This window comes from Pristis pectinata, chromosome 33 (genome assembly GCF_009764475.1).
Source record: "Pristis pectinata isolate sPriPec2 chromosome 33, sPriPec2.1.pri, whole genome shotgun sequence".
Taxonomy (NCBI): domain Eukaryota; kingdom Metazoa; phylum Chordata; class Chondrichthyes; order Rhinopristiformes; family Pristidae; genus Pristis; species Pristis pectinata.
In genome coordinates this window covers 15686355-15701726 of record NC_067437.1, presented here as the reverse complement: position 1 = coordinate 15701726, position 15372 = coordinate 15686355, and the positions used below count along the sequence as shown (strand labels likewise).

General features: G+C 42.9%; 1 protein-coding gene across 1 annotated transcript in view; it reads left to right on the top strand.

The window, feature by feature from the left end:
- LOC127585430 (guanylyl cyclase C-like) overlaps positions 1-15372 on the top strand; it is a 57578-nt gene that overhangs the window by 17022 nt on the left and 25184 nt on the right. Inside the window, exons 6-12 of the mRNA XM_052042856.1 lie at positions 420-516; positions 2086-2182; positions 5354-5489; positions 6450-6538; positions 8798-8912; positions 9012-9093; positions 13094-13199. Coding sequence (XP_051898816.1) covers positions 420-516; positions 2086-2182; positions 5354-5489; positions 6450-6538; positions 8798-8912; positions 9012-9093; positions 13094-13199 — 722 coding nt within the window. The remainder of the gene's footprint in view (positions 1-419; positions 517-2085; positions 2183-5353; positions 5490-6449; positions 6539-8797; positions 8913-9011; positions 9094-13093; positions 13200-15372) is intronic.

Genomic DNA, 15372 nt, shown 5'->3' with positions numbered 1-15372 from the left:
GTTTCCACTGGATGCTCTGGTTTCCTCCTATACCCCAGGGATGTGCAGGTTGGTAGGTTAATTGGCCACTGTAAATTGTCCCTAGTGTGTAGATGAGTGGTAGAATCTGGGGGAAGTTGATGAGAATGTGTAAAAAATAAAATATGGGATTAGTGTGGGATTAGTGTAAATAGGTGGTTAACAGTTGGGATGGACTCAGTGGGCCGAAGGGTCTGTTTATGTGCTGTATGTCTCTATGACTGAGGTGATGGAGTGCAAGAGACTATGGCTCAGTTCACCAAGTAAAGGTGAGAAAACTGGGACGAGGTCTTGGGGAGGAGGGGTGCAGAGGTGCACAAAGATAGTGGGACAGAGAGGGGAACAACAAGAATTTTGCAGCTCAATGAACATTAGCTGAACTGCCTGTTTCCTACTCACAGTGATAATATTGTGTGGGACAAGCAGTGACGTTGAGACATTAGTTCAGGACGCTGAGCTGGACGAAGATATTGTCATCATTCTGCTGAACCTGTTCAAGTGAGTACTGTGTCTGGGATCTACTTTAAGCAGTTATTCTCACTGACCAACAGATGTCAGTGCTGGATTATATTTTTTGTCTTTGCCATTAAACCCAGGGCAGATACATTATTGATAAGATACGAAGTTCCGTCTACATCATTGCTTTCCTTTATCGTGACTCCATTTAAAGACTGGAGTTCTTTTGTGATGCCAAAATAATGCACTCGTCATATAGACAACATGTCATAAATAGAAAATGCTGGAAACACTCAGGTCAGGCAGAAACTGTGCAAAGTTGATCAGAGTTAACATTCAGGTCTTCAGAATGAAGGATATTTGGTTTGAAATGTTAACTCTGTTTCTCTTTCCGCAGATGCTGCCTGCTCTGCTGAGAACTTCCAGCATTTTCTGTTTTATTTCAGATTTCCAGTTTCTGCAGTGTTTTGGTTTTCCTGTCATAATTAGGCCTTCCAATGTCAAGCACCTTTACAATCCCAAGGTTGCAAATTGCTGTTCTACATTGTCCCGTTCACAATGGGAAATCTATAAATTCAAGTGTTTAATGCGTTTTTTTAACAGATGGAGAGATTTGGTTTGCCCAGTTAAAAACTGGTATAACTAAGTGATGTAAAGCTACACAGAAATTGATCTGATGTTGGGACAGAATGAATCAAACCTCCATCGATCTGTGCCTTGGACGTTCTCATCAACAGAACCTTCACAGCCCTCTTAGGATTCCACAGATTCTGTATGCTGTGGGTGAAGTTATTTCTACTTATCTCAGTCCCAAATCACCAGTCCATCACAGGCTTGTCACTACCATCCACCTTCACAGTGCTTTGCTACAGGAAGGCTTACAGTATCATCAAGGATTCTGCCACCTGGCCATTCCCTTTTCTCTCTTCTGCCTTCTAGGAGAAGGTACAGGACCTTGAAAGCCCGGATGACCAGAATCAAGCTTCCCCACTGCTATCAGACTTCTGAACCACACAGGCAGAAGATCTGAATGTTTAACTCGATGATAGTAAGCTGCTGTGGCTTATTTCACTATGCCAGCCCACAATAAGTAAATTTAATGATTAATGTTCATGATGTGTTGGATGACGATGGGTAGGAGGAGGCTCATGTGGAACATAGGCACTGGCATAGACCAGTTGGGCAAAATGCTTGTTTCTTTGTTGTTGGGTCTCCATGGCTGGTACATATTATTTTAAATCCATTGAGTGTGTTGGGCCAGTCCTATAACCACTAGGCTAGCACACACTTATGCTACCATTCAAAAGATACCATCTTTACTGTCTTTGTTTTTTAACTATAAATTGTGACTATGACATCACTCATTGTTTAGATGATCTTGATCTCAATTAGCACTTTCTTTAACAATCAGTCGAAGGAAGGGAATTGTCCATTTTTCAAATGAGAGATCGGAATCCACAACTTTACAGTGCCAGGTTGCTGTGTCACCCTCCCGAGACATGTTAATTCACTCTCAAAAACATGATGTCATTGGGTTAGTGATAAGGAGGATGGGTGGAGAGATGTTCTTAATGTCTTTCTCACTACTCTGCCCATTCATCTTTCTGGTAGCCACACCTACTTACCTGAAGGAGATTCAATGGACTACATGAAGCAAGTACTGGTGGTCACCCTGCTCCCTCCAGAAGGGACCAATGACAACCAAACGGTAAGGAGTAAATCTCCCTGAACAGACTCTTGTTAAGATGGTACATTTTTACTGTAGATTGCTAAGCCTTTGAGAAGAGCCGACTGATTCCTCTGTGTGATTCATATTTACTTCTCACACTAAATTGATCTTTTGTCCCCTTTTTCTTCCCTTTTGATTTTCTGTCACTTTTTCTAAAGTCCTGATCCTCTCCACCCTCCAGTACCTTATTCAAATAACAATTATACATTTCTGAGAGATAGTGAGTGCCTGAAGTCTGTTCATACATGAAATCATAACATTTACAGCACATTGGAGGAGATCAGCTCATTGTGCTTTTGCTTATGATAGACCCTCAGTTGCTAGTTCCTCTTCCAATCCTATTTAATTACCTTTTCCCATGTACTCCTTGTATATTATTTCAAATACATTCAAATATTTGTTAAGTAGTTATAGTCAGAATCTTTTTTTTACCATCATAGTATTCCAACCAGTGGGGGAGGGTATGAAAGTTTAAGGTAGTTGATGAGTTGTCAATCAAGTGGGCTGCTTTGTTCTGGATCAAGCTTCTTGAGAGTTGTTAGGGCTGCATTCATTCAGGCAAATGGAAAGTATTCCATCACACTTGTGACTTGTTCCTTGTAGCTGGTGGATAGACCTTGGGTTGTCAGGAGGTACTCGCACTCAGCAGGATACCCAGCTTCTGACCTGCACTTTTACTTTGGTATTTATCTGGCTGGTCCATTTGAGTTTCTGGTCAATCATGATCCCCAGGATATTGACATCTGGGGACCGGCCTATGTTAATATCATTGAATGTCAAGGAGAGGTCATTAGATGCTCTCTTGTTAGAGATGGTCATCGCCTGCCCTTTTCTGGCCTGAATATTATGGTCTCTTATTTGTCCATGCCTGAAGGTTGTCTTGGTCTTACTTCATGCAGGCATGAGCTGCTTCATTTGTTGAGGAGTTGCAAATGGAATTAAACATTGTGCAATCATCAGCATACATCCCTACTTCTAACCTTATGATGGAAAGAGGGTCACTGATGAAGCAGCTGAAGGTGGTTGGGTTTGGGATACATTCCTGAGGATATCCTATGGTGATGCCCTGGGGCTGAGACGATTGACCTCCAATGACCACAACCATCTTCCTTTGTGCAAGTTCAGCCATTGAATTGTTTTCCCTTTGATGCCCATTGACTTCAGATTTACCAGGAGTCTTGGATGTCAAGGGAAGTTATTCTCACCTCCCCTCTGAAATTCAGTTCTTTGGCTCTGTCTGGAGTAAGGCTGTAGTGAGGTCTGAAGCTGAGTCGTCTTGGCAAAACCCAAACTGGGCATCAGTGAGTAGGTTATTAGTGAGGAAGTACTGCTTGATAGCACTGTTGAAAATAGCTTCCACCACTTTGCTGATGATTGAGAATGTCCTGATTGGGCCATAGTTAGACTGGATTTGTCCTACTTTTTTGTGAACAAGACATTCCTGGTCAACTTTCCACATTGCCAGTCTTGTTACCTGTGTTGGAACAGCTTGGCCACTGGTGCAGCAAGTTCTAGAGCACAGTTTCTCAGTACTATGGCTGGGACGTTGCTTGGTCCCATAAGCCTTTGATGTATCCAGAACTCCCAGTGATCTGATAAGAAAATGAAAACGTAAGGATGTGGATATTTAGGCAGAAGGGATTAGTTTACTTGGGCATTTGATTATTAATTTAATTAGATCGGCACAACATTGTGGGCCGAAGGGCCTGTTCCGTGATGTACTGTTCTATGTTCTATCTCTTGGTATCACATTGGCTGGACACTGATTTCTGTGGTGGTGGGGATCGCAAGGGGAAGTTGACATAGATCACCTATTCGCTACTTCTGGCTAAACATGGCTGCAAATGCTTCAGCCTTGTCTTTAATACTCTTACACTGGCTCTGACATCATTGAGGATAGGGATGTTGTTGGAGCCTCCATCTCCCATTAACTGTTAATTGCACACCACTATTCATGATTCAATACTTTCTAATTGTCCACCTAATCTGTTCCATATCCCAGCAAAACAATCCCACCAGTCCCATATCCCTCATCCAATTCCCCTATAGCCCTGCAACACATTCTCTTACACAAGCCCACCAGCCTTTCTTTTCAATTCCTTTGCTGCCTACAGTAGTCAATTAAACTTGGGAGGTGGGAGGAAAGTAGAGCACCCAGAGGAAATCCATGTCATCACAGGAAGAATATGCAATCTCTACACAGACAATATCTTGGGTCAGAATTGAACCCAGTGAGGCAACAGGGCTAACTGCCGTGCCACCATGCCACCCTAGATAGGACTTCAGAGCTTTGATCTGATTTGTTGGTTGCAAGATTGCTTAGCGGTCTATTGCTTGCTGAGTTGTTAGCACACAAATGGTCCCATATTGGAGCTCATCAAGCTGGCATCTCATTGTTTTTAGGTGTGCCTGGCACTGTACCCGGCAAGCCCTTCTGCACTCCTATTGAACCAAGGTCAATCCACTGGTTTGATAGTAATGATAGAGTGAGGGACGTAACATCACAGGATCACAAGACAATGGAGCAGGAGTAGGCCATTCGGCCCATCGAGTCTAATAGTACACAGCGCCTGGATGCCCAATTTTGAGCTGTCAGATCTGCTCTGAGCCTCTTCTATTCAATACATTTGTAGTGCCACATAGCACGATGGACGTTATCCTCAGTGTGAAGGTACAAATTTGTCTCCACAAGGATTGTGTGGTTACCGCAGGCAGATTGTTGAGGATGAGGTCAAGAAAGTTCATCTTTGAAGAAGTGGTTCATTTACTATCTGCTGCAGACCCAGTTGGCAGCTATATCCCCAGAACTTGGCCTGTTCAGTCAGTGCTGGTGGTACCAAGCCAGTCTTGGTGATGGACATTAAAAAGTACATTCTGTGCCCTTGTTACATTCAGTGCTTCTTCCAAATTTTGCTCAGCTTGGAGGAGCACTGATTCATCAGCTGAGGGAGGACAGTAATCAGGAGGAGGCTTCCCAGCCCATGTTTGACCTGATGCCATGAGACTGGGGATGTGGGGTTTGAATAAAGCAAATGTAATGCATTGTGTTTCCTGCTGCACTTTTCTATGACTGCTGTTGATCCTCAAAGTATAATTTGATTCACCGGAATCTCTTGTGAGTTACTAAATTAAAACTTGAATCTGTTTCAGGAAGACAATGACTACCTTAGGGGCTATTCTGAGGCTGTTAATCTCTTTGGTTCTGTTCTCAATGATTATCTGAAGAGGAATCAGACCCCAACACGGGATGACTTCCGTCAAAGTTTTCGTAATACCTCTTTCAAAGGTAATAACAGGCTGTTTATACACTGAGAGAGGAAAGGCAATGGATGGAGACAGGATAGTGGACGAAGGAAGAGAAAGTGGAGGAAGAAGGGAATAAAGACGAGGATGTCGGAAAGAAGGGAAGGGAGACTGGGGTCCTTACTTATTACAACACAGAAGGCCATTTGGCTCATTGAGTCCATGCTAACTCCCAGCAATCCCATTTTCCCCTCTCCTGTAGCCCTGTAATTTATTCTGTCTCACATGTTCATCAACCCTCCTTTGATTCTTTTTGCCACTTATCTACATTTACAGTAGCAAATCAACCTACCGGTATGTCTTTGGGAGGAGGGTGGAAATTGGAGGTCTGACAGAAACCTGCACTGTTGTGCAAAGAATAGAAACTCAAACAGACAGCACCTGAGGTTTAAAATATATTTGGAGAGGTACATGGGTAGCAAAGATCTACAGCGATATGGGCTAAATGCAGGCATCTTGGTCAGCATGGATGACTGGGGCCAAAGGGCCTGTTTCTGTCCTGTATAACTCTCTGAATCTCTGTGAATCTATGAGAGGTCAGGATTGAACCTGGGTCACTGGAGCTGTGAAGCAGCAATGCTAATTGCTGCATTGCTATGGAGATAATGAGTGAAAATGTGAGGAGAGAAAAAGGGGACAGGAAAATGGAAGGAAGGAGGGAAAAGAGAGCAGGGAATGGAGGGAGCAGAAGTGAGAGGAAAATGAAGGCTTTTGGGGAATGGGGAGCATGGAAATGCAGGAGAAGTAGTCATATAAGACAGTGATAATAAACCTGATTCTGATTCCGAATGGTGTTGGTGAAAGGGATAAGGGCATCAGAAGAAAAAGCAATGAGAATAAATATACAGAAAGTGAGATGAATGAATTGAAAGAGACAAAGATGGTAAATGGAATATGATTGCACTTAGTAAATGTATTAAAACAGCCTCTGGCTTGGTTGCAGGACTCAATGGACAACAAGTTTACCTGGATGAATTTGGAGACCGAGAGATTACCCTAACTGTTCTAAGCACTTCAATCAAGACAATCAAAGTAGGTTCTAAACTTCAAGTGAATTGGACATTCTATGGGCGATGCTGTTCTTTGCTGCAGAAGTACAAAACTTCAGCATGGAAACAAATAGAAATATTTAAATGTCCTTTAAATAAAATGCTACCTACTACTACAATCCTTCCCCACCAGACACACACCTGATCCCTCCTCCACACCAGTCTGACCCCTTGCACTCACTCACATGTGCACTCTCACACCCCAAAACATGGCCCCATTCCCACCACATACATTCAACCCATTTCCACCCACCACCTACATATGTCCGTCATTCACCACACACTCTGCTGCATAGCACTGCACACATGGAGAACAAGCACACCACAAACTGTGCCAAAGCAAACCAGTGGTGAGCTGAAACAATGATTTTGCTGCCTCTGGACTGCCCTGGTATGGGCATGCAGTACTTAGCAAAGCAGGTGTCAAGGTTTGTGATGGCCTGCTGTATAGCCTTGTCTTGATGAGGACCTAGTTCCAGTTTTATGGCAAGCAGCTGTGGGGCAGTAGGTGGAGGAGCAGATGGACGAAGAGAAATGAGGCACATAGGAAGTTATCTAATCAGCTCTTTTACAGCTAAGTTGTCAGTGAGCAATTAACGAAACTGTAATCCCCAATTTCTCCAGTTCTAGCAAAGAAGAGACCCTCCATGTAAAATTTCATGGCATGGTCACCTTGACAGTTTCTGGCAATGCAATAACAGCTGAGAATGTTGGAAACACTCAGCAGGTCAGGCAGCATTTGGAGAGAAAGAGACGAGGTTAACATTCCATGTAAAACATCCTTCATCAGAACTAAGATAAAGAGAAAAAGGTTAGATTTAAGTGACTGAGAAGACTGGGAAAAGGGATAGATAGGACAAAGGGAATATCTGCAATAGGTTGAGGCCAACTTGTTGTGGGAATATGTTGTTAGTGGGGGCAATTGGAGATGTGATGTATTGCACTAGAAGGTCAGGTTGTGCTAATAGAAGGGGAATAAAAGCTGAGCCAATATCACAGACAGATGGCTTAGAACAGAAAAAGGCCAATTCTGATATAAACAGAGAAAGCAAGTTATCAGAAGCTGGAGAATTTGATATTGAGTTCGGAAGGCTGCAATATTCCCACATGAAGATGAGGTGCTTTCCTAAAGTTTCTGGTGAATCTTCTTATTAACATTGCAGGAGGCCTCAGAGAGATGGCTCAGAGTGTGAATGGGATGGAGAATTAAAGTGGCAGGCAACAAGAAGCTCAGGGTAACCCTTACGACTGAATGCAGATGCCATTTTGTATTTAGTTTCTAACTAAATGCCACTCTCTATTTAGTTTCACACCCATTCTGTGGTTAGTCTCTCCAATGCAGAAGAGACCACATTGTGAATACAAAATGCAGTACAGTGGATTGGAAGAAATCAAATGAATCACTGCTTCACCTGGAAAGACTCTTTGGGTGCCTGCTTGGTGGGATAAAGTGTAAGGATAGGTGCAGTGGTTGTTCACTCCCATTCTGATGTGTCTGTGGACTCCTGCACTGTTATAATGAGACCCGATGTAAGCTTCAGGAACAGCACCTCGTCTTCCATCTGGGCACATTAGAACATTACAGCACAGTACAGGCCCTTTGGCCCACGATGTTGTGCCGACATTTTATCCTGCTCTAATATCTATCTAACCCTTCCCTCCCACATAGTCCTCCATTTTTCTATCATTCATGTGGCTATCCAAGAGTCTCTTAAATGTCCCCAATGTATCTACCCCCACAATCTCTGTGGCAGTGCGTTCCATGAACCCACCACTCTCTGTGTAAAAAACTTACCTCTGACATCCCCCTTAAACCTTCCTCCAATCACCTTAAAATTATGACGCCTCATGTTAGCCATTGTCACCCTGGGAAAAAGTCTCTGACTGCCCACTTGATCTATGCCTCTTAGCATCTTGTACACCTCTATCAAGTCAACTCTCATCCTCTTTCTCTCCAAAGAGAAAAGCCCTAGCTCACTCAACCTATCCTCATAAGACATGCTCTCCAATCCAGGCAGCATCCTCACGTTACAGCTTTCTCAACTCAGTTTTGAATACTCTAACTTTCGTTAATTTGATTTCTCCGTCTGTGCCAGAACTGGCCATTCCTTCTGTCAGTTGTCAGAGACTTAAAGCATTAAATTTCTTACCATCTGTCCACCCCTTTCACTTGTCTGCCTGTCTCTTTGAATCCTGCTACTTTCTTTCTTACTATTTTTTACATTTTTGCTTTTATTTTCAGTACCAAAAATGGTTCACCTTTGACACCCGGAATAACAATACAAATATCACTCTGCTCAATCCTGATTTCGCGTGGATACAAGGGCTGCCCAGCAGCAAGCCGAAAGCCACTCCAGGTAGGTCTTACCTCCAAAACTGCACCAAACCAGACTTGCCAACCCTAAATAAGGCACAGATTGTTTGAAGTCTGATTTCACTTTAATTCCTTCCTGCAGGTAATCGAAGGTTGATGGTTGCAGTGATAGGTCTGACAATCACGGTGGTGGTGGTTACGTTGATCGCAATGGTTGTACTGCAGTGAGTAACAGCATTGATACTTGATAGAGAACAGAAGTGAGCCACCTACTCTCTGAGAGGCGTTGAGGATGGGGTGACGAAAGACACCCCTGGTGTGGTAGAGGCTGTGCCAGGATGGCAAGGTGGTGCAGCTGGTAGAGCCACTGCCTCAGTGCCAGACACACAGATATAGTCCTGACCTTGTGTGCTGTGTAAAAGTTTTCACATTCTGCTTGTGACTGCATGGGTTTCCTCTGGGTGCTCACATCCCAAAGATGTGTTGATTGGTCAGTTAATTGGCCGCTGTAAATTGCCTGTATTGTGCAGGTGAGTGGTAGAATCTGGTGGGGGGGGGGGGGGGGGGAAGTTGATGAGAATGTGGGGAGGATAAAAAATGGGATTAATGTCGGATTATTGTATAAATGGGTAATTGATGGTCAGCGTGGATTCAGTGGGCTGATGGGCCTGTTTCTGTGCTCTACCTCTCTATGACAATATGATTCCATAATTCTATGATATCAGGGGATTTGACCTCTGGTTAGATCACTTAAGAGGTCTGTGGTTTTAGTCTCCTTATTGTAAAAGTATAGGCATTGAAGAAAGCACCAAAAAAAGTTCACAAAAATAATACCAAAACTGAAAGGCATAACTATCATGAAAGAATGAGAAGGCTTGGCCTTTCGCTTCTGAAAAATAAACATTGAAAGGCAACTTGATTCCTTAAAATTGTGCACAGAACTTAGTAGAGCAAATGTAAAGAAGTTTCCATTCATGGGAATATTGAAAATAAAAGGTCATAATAAATATGTCAGTAATAATAAAAGCAGAGATTTCTGGATATACTTTATTCAAAGTTCAATTAGAATGTGAAATTCACTGCCACAAGGAGTTCAGGTGGAAAACATTGATTAATTTAAAGGGAGAAAGTATTAGAAGGGAATGTTTTACATGGGGGAGGCTTGGGTGGAGCATAAACAATGAGATGTTTAATGACCTGTATATCTGTGCCCCTAGATCCCTCTGTTTCTTTATCCCACCTGGACAGCTATTTCCAAGAAGTGGGTGATCTCCTTACTGTTTCAAAATGTTTTATTTCACACTTAACTATATCAAAGTTCATTTCCAACTAGATAACAATTCTGTGTTTATTACCACCTTTCTGCAATACGCGGCAGTCCTCTGTTTTAACTACCATCAAATTAGCTGCATTTTTAAGAATTGTACTTAACATTCCAGAGTCTGAATTATTTATATAAATGATATTAGCACCTCTCCTTGTAATGCATTACTTCCCATTTTTTTCAGTCTGAATAATGAATCCTACTCTCTTGTTTCTGTTTGTACCCTGTCTGCTGTCAATGTCGTTCTCGCCTTGGATGTTGGCTTGAAGTCAGGTCATTATGCCAAGGCTCTGATCATTGAGTTTGAGGGCACAGATTATTCTTTTTGGCGACTCTGACAAGTTGTTATTCTGGTAAATCTTAGTAGCTTTCATTCTTCAGGAAATAATCCATTGTCCATCCACTTTAGCTGCTCCAGCAATGGCATTCCCTCCATCATAAGGAAGAAGTAGCTTCATCTGATTTTTTTAAAATTTCAAGCAGAATATTTGCTGATGATTACACAATATTCAGTTCTATTTGTAAAACTTGGACTATAGAACTGTAAGATCTGGACACCATTTAGACTTGGGCTGATAAATGACAAGCAACATTCATGCCAAGAAATACCGGGAAATCTATTAACTCCAGAAGCCCCGGAAACTTAACTGGGCCAACTGTATCTTGTGGCTGCAAGGGCACATCAAGTAGTTGACTTCCTGACTTCTCAAGGCTTATAAGACAAGTCAGGAGCATGGTGCAATACTCTCCACTTGCTTGGATAAGTGTAGCTCCAACACCACCCATGACAAAGCAGATTGGGATCCCATGCAGCACTCCTGCCACTACCAGTGCAGTATGTACTGTATACAAGAGCCACCAAAACACCTTGCTAAAACTTCTTCAACTGCATCTTTCAGTCCCTAGAACCTGGAAGGGCAGGGGCAGCTACTGAATGTGAAAACCACCATATCCAAATTCGTCTACAAATCACACACCATTCTAAGTTAGACATTCCTGAACTGCCTATCCAACAGCACTATGGGAGTATTTTCAACACATGGATTGAGTGGTTCAAGAATGGGGTTCAGGAAGACACCTGATCAGTATTTTATTCATTTTTCAGGAGGTGGACATCTCTGGCAAGATGAGCATTTATTACCACCCCTAGTTATCCTTGAGAAGGTGGTAGTGGGCCACCTTCTTAAATGGCTGCGATCCGTGCGGTGAAGGTGCTGGCATAATGCTGTTGGGTAGGGAGTTCCAGGATTTAGACAGTGACAATGAAGGAAAGGTGATAGATTTCCAATACAGGATGGGATCCAAACATGCAGGTGATATTGTTTCGATGTGATTACTTTCCTTGTTCTTGACGGAAGAGGTCACAAGTTTGGGAGGTACTAATCTGGGGTAGCCCACACAAGTAACTGCAGTGCATCTTTGCATCTTGTAGATTGTAAACACTGCAACTGCTGTGTGCCAGTGGTGGAGGCAATTAATGTTTAGGGTGGTACTTAGGGTAACAATCAAATGTGCTGCTATGTCCTGGATAGTGTTGAGTTTCTCCACTGTTACTGGAGCTACATTCATCCAGTAAATGAAGAATATTCCATTGTAATCTTCTGAATGGTGGGAAGGCTTTGTGCTGTTGGGAGGTGAGTAACTTAGTACAGAATACCCACCTTCTGACCTGTTTTTGTAGCCACAGTATTTAAGCAGCTGGTGCAGTTGAGTTTCTGGTCACTGGTGACTCCCTAGGATGCTGATGGTGTGGACTCGGTGATGGTAATACTACTTAATAATGTACTTGCCACTTATCAATTCATGTCTAAGTCTTGCTGCATGCTTGCATGGGCTGCTTCATTTGCAAATGCTATTGAACATTGTGCAGTCATCAGAGAGCATCCCCACTTCTGACCTTATGATGTAAGGAAGATTGTTGATGAATCTGGTTGAGCCTAGGACACTGCCCCGAGAGATTCCTGCAGTGATGTCCTAGAGCTGAGGTGTTTGATCTCCAACATCCACAACTATTTTTCTTTATCTAAGGTATTACTCTGACCTTAAGAGCATTTTCCACTTGATGCCCATTGACACTAGTTTTACCAGGTTTTCTTGATGCCACACTCAATCAAATGTTGCCATGATGTCAAGGGAAGTCACTCTCACCTCACCTCTGGAGTTCAACTCTTCCATGTTGGGACTAGGGCTGCGATGAGATCTGGAGCTGTTATCCCGGCAAAGCTGAAACAGGGCAATGGTGAGCAGGTTATTGGAGAGTTAGTGCTACTTAACGGCACCGGCAATGGCACCTTCCATCATTTAGCTAATGATTGAGAGTAGACTGATTAAGCAGTAATTAGCTGGATAGATATTCCCTGATTTATTTTTTGATGAAGCAGACATAAATGAACAATCTTCAGATGGGTGCCTGTGTTGTAACTGCACTGGTACAGCTGGCTGGAGACTCAGCTAATTCACAAGCCCTCAGTGTTACAACTGGATGTTGTCCAGCCTGATAAGCTTTGCCATATCCAGTGCTCTGTTAAAGCTCTGAGTTATATGTTAAAACTCTATTTGCCCATTTCAATTAATGTATTAAATCCTCTGCTCCCCATCTTTTACACCCAGCTTTTAAAGAGGGATAAATAATCTAAATAATTTACTGATGGATATCCATGCTGTGCATTTAATATGATCCTATTCAAATTATTTGATGGTTCAGCTTTTCCCACTGGTTCAACCATCACCTCAGTTTTGTGGGATCTTGTTGTTCCTACTAGCTTGCCTGATCCCAGGATTCAGTCTGCTTTTTCATTGGCCTCCTTTGAGTATTTCCTCCAGTTCTCTGGGTCATGGCATCAGAATTTGGTTACTGCTGCACATTAACCATCAAATTCATCAAAATGTTTTGCCAACAGAAAATACAGAATGGAACGGAAAACCCGTTTGAAGAAATGGGCGCACATATCTAGTGATCAAATTGTACCACTGGAAGTAGCTGAGCACAGCTGCATCAACCTAAAGGTAATTTTACACACAAATTAATAAGCAGAAACCAAGGCTGGTAAAATTCCCAAGATGTCTGCTGGGTTATCTGGTCTCATTCTGGGCTAGAAAGTGGGGATATATGAAATGGAATCAAGAATCCTCTTCCTCAGTTGCTGACCAGTGACCCCCTTGGATACTTGGATGTGTGAAGACAGTGTTGTTGATTAGACTTTCCTGTGGCATTGCTCACAATGGAGTAGTCTGTTAACATTCAGTATCTAGGCTTACTCAGGATGAGTGGCAACTTGTCTGAGGTCCCAATGAGTACAGAGAGGAGTAAGAATTGTTCCTCCACAGAAGTAACATTTTCTTGCAAGGGGGGAGCAATGAAAGCCTTTTCAATATGTTAGTAATTGCGGATAGTTTAAAAATGCTTTATTGCAGTAAGATGATGAAAACTTCATAAATCTTCCCTAATCTGTTGTGTCCACCCCAATGTTTAAATGATTCGCTGATGCTGACATTTACAAGGATTCTGTTCGTGATGTCATGACTAAATGCCATGCATGAAATTTTGGTTGACTTAATCTTGGACTGCCACTATTTTGATGTTGCCATGGATTACTGTTGCATGGACTTGCTTTATGTTGATGTCAAAAACCAAGAGACTGTAGATGACATTATGGATGGATGCACGGTCTTCATCGCCAAGTTTTACAGTTTTAGCATGGATACCATCTGCTCCCAAGGTCTTGTTATTTTTGATTTGGCTATCATAGCTCAGGAATACAGATCCTTTGACATCAACATTGCTGCACTGTGAGACACATTGGGCAGGAGATTGCCTTTTTAAAGAATAAGGTGGAGTGTACTTCTTCTGAGGGGTCAACTGGCAGAAGAATGGCATCTCCAGGGAGTCAGCTTTGTTGTCAAGCATGAGGTATTTTGCTTTCCCAGCCACTCCTCCTTCTGGAGAATTAGCAAACACCTTATGACCCTTCAGCTCACTTTGACATGGAACCAACATGCTGTGGTCATTTATGCATATGCCACAAGCCTGGAAGCTTCAGATAATGCCAAAGAGGACTTCTACTCCAGCCTTGAAAAATTCCTGGTCCGTATACCAAAGGGGAACAAACTGATCCCTCAGGCAACATCCGTGCCACGGTGGAAAGGATGATCAGCAAGGAAGGAGTAGGGAAGACCACTCAATGGTGTTCTTCTCCTGTCAAGATGCTTCAAGCATGGCCTGTCATAATGAACACCTTGTGTTGTCAGAGGGAAAAGCACAAGACCTCCAGTCCAAGTACTGGCACTGTTAGACTATAACATCACCTGAGTAATGGACTGCAAAGGTGTTTGCATCACCTGTGCCACGATAGGCACTGATGACTGCTGGACCTACCATCGCCTAATCTGCTCTATTATCTCCATCAACCTGGCAACAAAATGCCAGTGTCAATAATCAATGTGGAAGCTCTCAAGAACCATAAACCTGGCTCTCCTCAGTTAATGCCTCATAAGCACCCTGCCAACCCTCAGCTATGGGACCACAAAACATCCACAGCTTTTGGGCTGACGTGAAATCTACCATGAATGGCACCTGTGAAGGGACGACTTCTCAACCAAGAAGAACCAAGACTGGTGTGATGAGAATGACAAGGGGTTTGTGGAGCTAATCAACTGCAAATGTAAGGTGTTCCTTGATCAGAAGGTCCACCTTTATTTAAGGGAAAATAAAAGTTCCTCAGGCACCTGAAGGCAGAGGTCCACCAGAAAACTTGTGACCTAAAGAAAGGTTGGTCAATGAGATTCATCAGCTTGCTGACACCCATGATTTGCACAGGCTTTTCAGTGCTGTAAAGACCAACTACAGTCCAACCACCTAAGGCAATGTCCCAGTGAGAATAGGGAGTGAATTCATCAGGGACAGAGAGGTAGTCAATACCTGATGGAAGGGACTCTTCGAAGACCTCCTCAACGGTGACTGCGTCCTTGAGGTGGTCACCCTTAACTCCATCCCACAGCAACCTTTTTTGGGCTAGTCCTGCTGCCACTCCTCACTAACAAGAAGTACATATCCCAACTCTGGCCCATGTACCTTATTCAATATTAGGAACAGATTTAACAGTTTCATAAGACCTTGTTAACTGTAAATTGGTCAAAAGGGAAAAAGACATTCACCTATGTAGAAATGAACCATTCAGCT